Source organism: Athene cunicularia (genome assembly GCF_003259725.1).
Source record: "Athene cunicularia isolate RWA chromosome 27 unlocalized genomic scaffold, athCun1 chr27_part1, whole genome shotgun sequence".
Lineage (NCBI taxonomy): Eukaryota > Metazoa > Chordata > Aves > Strigiformes > Strigidae > Athene > Athene cunicularia.
This window is the reverse complement of record NW_020799138.1, coordinates 1766856-1777125: the sequence shown is the minus strand read 5'-3', so window position 1 is coordinate 1777125 and position 10270 is coordinate 1766856. Positions and strand designations below refer to the sequence as shown.

Sequence of the window (10270 nt, the reverse complement as noted above, 5' to 3'; positions counted from 1 at the left end):
CCCCCCCCCCCAGGTTCTCCAGTCCCTCCCAGTAACTCAGTTAAACCCCAAGGACAACTTGCACTGGCCCCAAATCACCCCGCTCCTGGGCTCAGCACATCCCCTTGGTTCTCTCACAAGGCTCAGGACCCTGCAGGGGGGATTTGGGGACTCTCCCAGGGGGGAAGAGGGAAGGAGCCCCGCCGCGCCCCGCAGACCTGTGTGCGTGCGAGCGTGCCGCTGCAGCTCGTCGCTGCGTGTGAAACGCTTCCCGCAGAAGACCCAGTTGCAGACGAAAGGGCGCTCGCCCGTGTGCAAGCGCACGTGGGCGCGCAGCAGCGAGGTCTTACGGAAGGTCCTGCCACACTCGGGGATGTGACAGATGTGCTTCTTCTTCCCTGGGTCGCCCGGCCTGGCAAGGAGAACCAGGGTTTAGAGCCTCGGAGATGGGCGCCGGTGGCACAGGGCTGCCCCTCTCCGTGTCTCCCCGCTCACCTCTTCTCCCCGTCCTTGCAGTTGGGGCAGGTACAGGCCATCCGCCGCCTCTTCTCCCCGGGTTGAATCTCTCCGGACAGAGCTTGTTCCATCTGGAGTTGGATCTGGGTTGGGCTTAGGCCGCTGATGGTCAGGTTGTTGCCAGATACGTTCTGCACCGTCAGCTGCTGCTGCCCTGGGGAGGAAAAGTGGGGAGTCAGGCTTTGCCCCAACGCGTCCGTCCATGCTCCTCGCGCGGGTCCGGCCGAAACCCCTCCGGAGGTTTCCTGGAAGGAAAGACCCCCCCTGCCCCGACCCCTCCCCACCCCGTGTGCGGGACGGGACACCCCAAATCTCGACAGCCCCAGCCCTGCATGCAGCACTGCCACGGCCCCCCTGCCCCGCCACGTGCTGGTCCCCAAGCGGGGCCGGTAAGTCCCTTTTTTCTGAATATACTGTGCGGTTTTTCAAAGTTTTTGGTTTGACCCTTCGGGGTGGGGAAATGACCAAAGAGGAAACAAAAAAGAAACTTTGAAAAAACGTGCAATATATTGACCAAAAAAACGGGACTTACCCCGGACCCTAAGGGCCGCTCCACGCTCGGGCGCTCACGGAGGCGGCAGCCTGGGCCTTGCACAGCACCCGGCAGCCATGACGGGGGCTGGAAAGAAGAAGATGGGGTCAGCGTCAGCAAGCAGGGAAGGAGGAGGAGGAGGATGAGGAGGAGGAGTGGGATCTGACAGCAGAAAGAAGAAGGGATCGGGGGGCGCAGGCTGAGCAAAGGTGCCACCACATCCACGGGAAGGGAAAGCATGAAGCCGAGGGTCGGGGCAGCCCTTTGGCAGTGCCGCGAGGCCACACGGCCGCTCGGGCACGTCCTAGTTGAGCCCTGGCTGAGACCCGACTCAATTCGTTTCATTCGCAGGCAGCAGCCAGCAGGTCCTACCGGTCGCTTTCGCAGCCGGGGCCACGGCGGGGCCCCCGCCAGCCTTGCGGCGCGTTGCGGGCAGCAGCGCAGACAGCACCCAAATCTGCCCGTGGTATCTCGCCGACGCTTGCGGCTGGCCCCGGGTTTCCACGCCAAGCAGCAATTAAAAACCCCCTTAAAAGCAACCCCAGCGAGGACGGCGGCCCTCTGCAGAGCACAAAACCACACTGGCCCGGGTTTTATGCTGACAGCGTTCAGTCAAGCAAGAAAGAACAGCTTCCGACTGCAAAACCGAGCCGGGCCTCCTGCCCGGTTCTTGCTGAGAGAGAAACCACCGCGCGGCAGCAGGTCTTTCTGGATCAGAAAGCAGATAAAACTTCCCTCAGACACAGCTTCCGCCCCTCGGCTGCCCCAGGACTGGGCTGGGGAAGGTTTGCTGGGCAGGAGGGGAAGACAGAGCGGCCACCAGGATCTGGTGACACGGGGGCAGGCGGGCAGCAGGGCTGCTTGTGGCTCACAGGCTGCTCCACGGCCACTGATGGCTATTTTTGGCTTAAAGACACTCGCCCCGTGGTGGTGAGGGGCTGGGTTCACTCACAGGGAATGGTGATCCCTCGCTACGGAGCTTGGAGGAGCACAGAGCCTGTGTGTGTGTGTGAACACGCCTCTCCCAGTTTGGCTACTGGAAGCCTAAACTACCATCCAGTGGATGTGAGGTGTCCCAGTCCCGCAGGGCGGTCTGTGCAGGAGGGAAAACCCCGGTGCACCACGTCCCTCTGCCTGGCTGGGTCACAGCTCTCCGGAAAAAAACAGACACCAAGGGTCTGGGCAAAGCTCAGCCTTACCCCGGCACCTCGGGAGCAGCCAGAGCTGGTCTGGGCTCTCGGGCAGGCTCAGCCCCTGCGCTCAGACACGTCCTGCAGCTCGGCACGACCACACAGCTCGGCTGCCTCCGCCAACCACCCTCCCTGACACAGCTCATCCAGCCAGGCTTGGAAACACCCAGCAGAACCACCAAAGAGACACCCTACGATACACCCGGGGCCTCCCGGAGCGACAGGGGAGCTCCAGAAACTGATAACATTTAACAGGCAGCAACATTCAGCCTCGGGGTACAAGGGATCTGTTTACAAAGCTGCAATATCCCAGCTGAAAAAAAAAAAAAAAAGCGCTGGGGGGCGGGGGGTGTGCGTGGCTTTCTGTCCTGGGGATGGGGGAGCTGCCCGCGTCCTGCTGTCCCTCCCGCCCCGCGGCAGAGCAGGACGCAGCCCACCTCCGGTGTTGGTGATGGTGACGGGCACGCCCTGGACTTGCACGCCGTTGATGTTGATGGTCTGCATGGCCTGCGCCGCGGCCGCCAGCTGAGCCGCGTTCAGGCTGATGATGCCTCCGGCGGGAGCGATCTTTGGCAGGGGACGTTCCTTACGCGTGGCTGGTTTCTTGCTGCTGCTGCTGGTGGTGGTGGTGCTGGTGCTGCTTCCCGTGCCGGAGTTACGGGACACGGGGCTGCTGCAAGAGGTCCCAGATGGAGCCACCGTCATGGCTGGGGCTTCCTGGAGCAGCACTGTCTGCAGCTCACCCGACGGCGTTTTGAAGTAGACCTGGTGGGAGGAGAGAAGAGGAATGAGACCAGCCGCTGCCACCGGGCACAGCCGTCTCCACCACGATGGTCGCCCTCCCTGCACAAGGCAGGAATCTGGGCCCACGATGAGCCAAAGAGTAGAACTTGCCCAAGCATCTGAAGTCCCTTTGTGGGCGTCCTGAAGAAAGGTCCTTGGCCTTTTGCACGGCTGCAAAGAGCTGCTTTGGCCTTGCAGCCTGGTTGCCAAAGGAAACACTAAAGAGAGTTCTAAAGCTCCACTGCCCCACCTCTCTCTGTCTCCCCAAAGCTTCTGAGCAGGCTGGCTCAGCCCAGCCCACGCTGGTGGCACAGCAGAGGTTTCAAGGCCACTGTAAAAGGAGGTGGCCAGCAAGAGAGACTTAGTAAAGCCCTGTGGAGGGAACAGCTGCGCTCCCAGCCCTCCTCAGACATCAGAGAATCCACACAAGCGATGTCTAAACTGGATGCCAAGCTGAGGATGCTTGGCAGCTCACAAAACCCTTCAGCTTTTTAAAGCCCAGGTGAGGGCTCAGAGGAGAACCAGGGCAGAGGGACCTCGGAGAAGGACGCAGGAGGCGGTACCTGGGTAGGAGCGGGTTCCGTCGTCTGGATCTGGAAGTTCTGGGAGGATTTTTGGGGGACGGTGGGGAGCGTGGCGGAGGCGGCCTGGACCACGCGCAGGGCCTGCTGCGGGATCTGCACCACCTGCGACTCCTGCTTGGGCTGCACCACCTGCACCTGCTGCACCACGGCCGGCTGCCCGGAGCCGGGGCTCTGCACGATGAGCAGGTTGTTGCCCGCCTGGATGATGTTCTCCGCCGTGGTCTCTATCAACACCGTCTCCACCTGCTCGGCCACGGCCACGGCGGCGGGCTGGGCGGGTGACATGGTTTTCTTTCGAGTCTTTTTGCTGGGCTTTGAGGGGCTCTCTGCGAGGATCTGAGCCTGCGTGGCCGGCTCAGCTGCGTTCACCAGGTTATTGACGGGCAGGGTCAGAGTCACGTTGCTGCCACCGGCTAATTTGACCACGTTGCTCGTGCCCTGCACCGGCGAAGCTCCACCCTTCTGCGCCGGAGCCGGTTTGATGGGCACAGGCTTGTGAGAGGAAGAGGAAGGGGTGATGATGGCTTGATTCGTGCCTGGAATAATCTGGATCTGGTTGGTGAGGTTGGGCTGGACCTGGATGGTTTGTCCCCCCGCAGCCTGGATCTGGGGCACCGCCTGGTACTGGATGTTGGCGGACGAGCGGGTCCCCTTGTTGATGACAGTTGGGTTCTGAATGGCAAAAACCAGTTGTCCCCCGGGGTAGGAGGTGCCGACCTGAGAGCCCTGGATCTGGAAGAGGTTCCCTTTCGACGACAGGATCCCAAAGCTGTTCTTACCGGAGCCCAGAGGGAGCGGAGCAGGTTTGATGGGGACGAGTTTGCGAGGCGTTGGCTGAGGAGGGGCAGGAGGAGTCACGGCGGCTTCCACGGCAGGGGGACCGATTTTGCTACATGTGGCTGCGAGAAGGGCCAGAGGAGACGGCTGCGAGTCCTGGGGAGCCGGGAAAGTTAGAGACAGGGGCTTGTGTCAAACATCTGGAGATCAAGTCAGCAAAGGAAAGGGTACACACTATCGAAAGTGAGCCAGTCCACGCCAATGAGACATCCCTTATTAAGGGAACTGCTTAATTACCCACACCACATGTGCCTTTAGCTAATCCTCCTCACACCACTTTTAGCCATCAGGATGGCGACTTGCCTTTTAATCGTGGTGCCTGTGTTCTTACAAGCTCTATAAAGCTGCAAATACCCTGCAAGTCTGCTGGTATTTACACCCATTACACACACCTGGAGTGTCACAGGCAGTTTTAATTTCAAGACCACCCTGTGGTATCAGCTTCTAACACGACCCAGAGGTCCTCAAGGAAAACACACCGCGGGGAGGAGAAGCAACACTCTGGAAGAGTTGGTGTCGGGGCTGGGAACAAGTCCAGAGCGCAGCTCCCCAGCCTGTCCTGCTCCTCCTGACGTGGCAACGCTAGCTACAGCGCAGGCAGGAGGGGCTGAAGGATGCAGCGTTTGCTGTCCTGCACCCCAGAATTGTCCCTGCACCCCGGGGGGGGGAGCCAGGAGCCCGCCGATGCCCCCGCGCTCACCTGGGCAGTGGAGGCGGCCGGCTGCAGGTATTCACTGGGGCTGACGGCAGCAGTCGCAGCCATGCTGCCTCTTGATCTGCGAGGAGGAAGCAGAGAGATGAAGGAGTAAGACCAGCAGCCAGAGCCGAGTTGGCAGCTCCTCGGTGCCCCCAGCCCGAGGCCCCGACGCCCGAGAGCCTCTCCCGGTGTCTCCCCGCATTGCCCCCAACGTCACACCTCACCCACACCCCTTCAGCAGAGCGGGGGGGTTACTGGGGGGCTAGAGGAATCTCACCACCTCATCACCTTCCCCCTGCACTTGCCTTTGAGGTTTGTTTGCCACCAAAGGGAAATGCCAATTACGGTGAGCAACCGGCCGCAGCCCTCGCTCATCTGCCTGCACCCCAGCACAGCCCTGACCCGCAGCTACAGCCCCCCCCGGGGCTGACAGAGACCATCACAGCCCTGCTGAGCCCCCCACTGCAACGCGGAGGCGAGTGCCCGGCGGGCTCACGTGCCCAGCGGGCTCACGTGCCCAGCTCACGCCATCTCCCCGAGATGTTTTTCTAACTTGGGGAATCAAAAAGGACCGAGTTTTGGTACAGAATGGTGTTTTTGAAGGCTGGAAAAACATTGTTTCAATTATTTTGGTATGTTGTCGGGTGCCGAGTGTTTGTAAGTCGTTATGTAATTAAAAGGTCATTTCGGGGAATAAAAAAAGCTGCTGGTGCTGAATGGCAGCGGGACCTCGGGGGGCTGAGAAAAGCTGTCGGCGAGCGTGGCAGCAGGCGGCACATGAAGGAGAGGAGGTGCCCACGGGAGCCAGGGCCACCGAGCCGACGGCGGTTAAATAAACGGGATCTGTGCGCCGGGGAGAGGCAAGGGCCAAGTTACGGTGGAGGAGCAGGGGACTCGAGGGCCTCGGCAGGCACAGGTGGGCGGGGGGGCACAGGGCGAGCGGCCGCGGCTCCTCCGATGGCACGGTGGGAGCGTGGGATGAGGCAGGGGCCCCCCGGCCCCGAGGGGCAGCTGTGAGGATGAGGACGATTCACCACCCCTGCGGCCTCGCTGCCTTCCTCTCTCAACACTCTCCTCGGGAGTTTGGCAACTCTGACACTCAGCACTTCTGCCCAGAATGCCGCAGAGCGATAACACCGAGGCTGAGGCTGCTTTTGCCACAGGGGCAGTTACAACAGTTTGTTTTTAAAGGTTTAAGACAGCAAAGCCAGGGAAAAAGACTCCTAAATCCTCACAATTTGCTAAATCTTTTGTTCTGGACTAGAAAGACATTTCACCCTCAACACTTCCTTTGGCAAATTCCCCAGTCACCCCCATCCAGCAGTCGCTGTATGGCTCAATAGCTTGATAATATTTGCCTAGATAAGGTGCCAGGGAGAACTTGTCTGAGCTCGAATGCACTTTATTACCGCTGCTGACAACGTCCTGACTTCAAACGGGGAATTACGGCCGTCTGAGGAATACAGATGCTAGGGGTTTACTCAAGGCGTCTCCAAAAGACAGCCCCAGCGCGGGCGAGCCGACGGGAAGCCAGTGCTGTGGCATTTAGAGATGTTCGGATGGCAGGAGCGATGGGAAATGCTGGCAGAGGACGAGGAGCAGGATGAAGATACAAAGCCCTGGATGGCTTATAACAGATCGTACCAGCCAGTTAAGTGTTGTGTAAGCACAGCGAGTGGCTTTTTGCTGCTTACAGGGACCGGGCAAGAACCGTGTCCCAGGACTGCGGCAGAGCGCTGGGCTCCAGCTCGGCGAAGAGAAGATCTGGCACAGGCAGAGCAGCTGTTTAACAACCTCACACCCCTGCCCGGGGAGCTGCGGGGGATCCAGGGCAGGACGAGGGACTACATGGGTGGGGAAAACCAGCCGTGGGTTTCGTTTTGATGGCAGCAAACACCGTGCTCTGCGGCCCAGCAAGGGCTCAGCAGCATCGGAGGAAAGAGGCATCAGCACAGGCTGGCTGAGGGCAACGGGGCCAGCACCCAACCACAGGGAGAGTGAACTTGACCTTGCTTCAAGCATCATCCGCTGCCAGCACGTGGCTGCAGGAGCCCCAGGCAAAAGGCACGTCTGCAGTGGGAAAATAAGGGGTTTGTTTGGTTTTGAAATTGTCGGCTAGCAGGGACGGTGCAGGAGGCTTATGCATTGCTGCCCAATGCAAGGGACGCTCGTCACATCTTTCTACAGCTTAAGGTCGGGGGAAAAGTCCTCCAGGTAATTGAGATGCAGGCAATGCTCACATAAAACCAGAGGTGAAGGCCCTCAGCTCCCCTTGCACAGCACGGACCGAGACAGACACCTCCTCTCTGGGAAGGCAAAGCCTTTTGCCACACAAAAACCCACTGAGAAATCGAGCGATCGGGCCCCAGGCCAAGTCACCAAGGAGCTGGCTTCCCAAAGGCAGGCAGCTCGCCCCTCACCAGCACAGGCTCCACGGCTCCTCTCGAGGCACCACGGAGGCTCTTTCAGAGCCCTGCTGCTGTGACCGAGCACATAAATCCCCGGGAAGAGTCAGGTCAGAGTCCCAGGCGCCTGGAATAGCATCGCATGGAAATAACTCGCCCCGTTCCTTAGCGAAGGGCATCCGTTCCCTTGAAGCCACTCGCTGTGGCAACCTCCCGGAGACGAAAGCATCAGACGCTCGCACCCAGCAAGCTGGCCTGTGATAAAAGGACGCTTTCTTCCCAGCAAGCCGGGAGCTTGTACGGCTGCCCGAGTTCAACGGCTGCACCCTCCCTTTCAGCAGAATTAGGGCACTGCTGAGGATTAACAGCCCTGACTACAAATAAGAGCAATGCTGAGCTGGCCAGAAAGAGAGAGACACATACCAGGAGAGATCCCATTAGCCCGAACAAATAAATAAGGATAATGACTGGGAGAGAAGCTCTGGGTCGCTGCAGTTGCGGTGTAATCCCTCCACGAGTTTCTCACTTCTACAATTCACCTCCCGAGTCCAGCAGCAACAGTTTCACCTCCGGAGGGTGTAATGTTGTATAAACCTACTCAGAGCGCGGTGAAACCGAGCGGGTACCAGAGCACAAGGCTTCACTCTCCACGTGTTTGCTCAGGATAGAAGGGGGAGAGGGACAGTCAGTGCCAATGATTCTGAATCCATCCTGGGGGCTACAGACTCTCCTGAGAAGCAGGAGCTCCCCTCCAGCACCCTCACACAGACACATGCCCTGAAACCATTGCCTGCTCCGCGTTACACACTTATTCACACCCCACAAACAATTTGCTGAGCAGTTCAGGTCCCGTTTGTCCTTCTGTAACCCCCCCAGCCAAGCCTCAAGTGGAAGAGGACTTCCCCTTAAGGCAAATAAAGGGCGCCGATTCATAAAATTCATTTTTTTTCTGGCCACCTCCTCTTCCTCAGCTTGTCACAAGCACAGTTTTGTATGGAAACCATCTCCCTACAGACTGGAAACAGCTGTCTCGCCCTTTGCCTGCCTTCACTCCTGTAAAAGGAGAAAGGAACTAAAAACTCTGCGATTTGTGGCTCAGGAACCATTTCCTTTATTAAGTTCCTCAAACGAGCACAACCAGGACTCATTCCTGCCCCGGGACACAAGAACCAAGCGCCTCACGTCCTGACCAACTGTCCAGATACCCTGAGGTCTGCCTGACAGCGCTTCGAGGAGCTCTCAGGGCCCGTCATGATCTCACAGCAGATGGGGGGAAAAAAAAAAAAAAAAAAAAAAAAAAAAAAAAGTCCAAAGGACTCAAGCCATGGAGCTGTAGGAAGAGAAAACTTACCAACCGCGCCAGCCCATGAGACCCCATGTCCAGCCGGAGGAAACGCCTGCTAGCAGCCAGCTGGACCGCTCACACCAGCACGATTGGTAGGTTTGCTCAGAGGTGGCTCCTTCGCTTCTCCCAAGAATTTATTTACTTTGGAAACTGTGCCATTATCTTCAATATTCTACAAGAGATATAAAGGGGAGAGATGGGGTTTTGTTTTTTTTTTTCTTCCTAACCAGGAACAAGCCCTTCTCCTCGGAGAGCTGCCAGGCAGTCCTCTGTGGGATTTACAGCTCCCAGCTCAGCGGAGGAGCCCGGGACAGAGGCAAACGCTGCTGAGAAGGTACTTGCCAGTCCTCGGAGCCACAACCAACGCCCCGTCCTGCAGCTCAAGCAGTGCAGGCTACTAAATTCCCTTTTGGGAGGGGTCTGGAAAGGTTTTGTATATTTTGGAGCACGATTTCAAGCCCTATCACCAGGATATCCTTGTTACCTTCTCATCGCCCCCCCTCTGAGAGAGGAAATACCACATCAATTTACAGACAGGTCACAAGCCAGCAGTCCAGGTATTTAAATTGCAAAGGAGTCTCTGCTCCTTTGCCTTTCCCATCTGCCTGATGGATCTGTTTTGGGGGGCACAGGGAGGGGGAACATGATCCTAACTTTCAGCACTCGGTTTAAGCCAGTTAACACACCTGATCTAAGTTACCGTGGTTTTATTAGCACCTTGAGCACGAAGGTGAACCAAGAGTCCCCCTAAAATCCATGAAAGACCTTGGCAACTGCAAAAAAACTGCTCAGGATTATGAAGCTAAGCACAGTCACGGAGAAAAAAAACCACACCGATGGTAACAGCCCTGTATGTTTGTCATGGCCATAAGCAAGTATTCAAAGTCAGGCATAAAGGAGCTCAAACACCTGCATATTTACATATTAACAGCAGGAAATCAGACAATGTCTTAGAATAAACTGGCCAGGATTTCTGTTGTTGTTGTTTTAACTCCTGGTGTGACTCCGCCAGGTCTGTGACAGCGCAGGCCTTACAGCCACTTGGCCAACGCCAGAGTTTGTTTTCTCCTTCCTTGATGCTGGGGGGAAATTCCCTGGCACTTTTTAAGGAGGATTAAGAGGAGAAGCAGCTGAAATAAAGCGAGCCAAGGGATGTACAGGCACTCTGCGGAAGGGCCAGCCTCGGCGAGGAGGGAGCAGCTCCTCGCCCTGCACACACAAGGAAGGTTTTGAGGTGCGGGAGCAAACGGATTGTGGGGCTCCCTCGAGCAGCAGCTCCCCCAGAGCAGCAACAGGCCCCGGTGGAAACTTCCAGCAGCATCAATGTGGCTCCCTGAGCGGGCCAGATCCTGTTGCGCTGCACATCCCCGAGGACCAGGGATAACCGCCTTGGCCCTCAGCT

At 58.0% G+C, this 10270-nt stretch overlaps 1 protein-coding gene across 2 annotated transcripts; it reads right to left on the bottom strand.

Moving 5' to 3' along the window:
* Positions 1-16: 16 nt before the first annotated feature.
* Positions 17-10264, bottom strand: SP2 (Sp2 transcription factor). Of its 2 annotated transcripts, none has more exons than XM_026864667.1 (6): positions 8875-10264; positions 5122-5197; positions 3564-4517; positions 2655-2982; positions 475-649; positions 17-391 (listed from the first exon to the last, which is right to left on the bottom strand). In XM_026864667.1, the coding sequence occupies exons 2-6, from the start codon at positions 5182-5184 to the stop codon at positions 37-39; spliced, it is 1875 nt and encodes a 624-aa protein (XP_026720468.1). In that variant the 5' UTR covers positions 5185-5197; positions 8875-10264; the 3' UTR covers positions 17-36. The 2 variants fall into 2 exon arrangements, with proteins under 2 accessions (XP_026720468.1, XP_026720467.1); XM_026864666.1 differs by lacking the exon at positions 8875-10264 and adding an exon at positions 5474-8792.
* Positions 10265-10270: the final 6 nt, after the last annotated feature.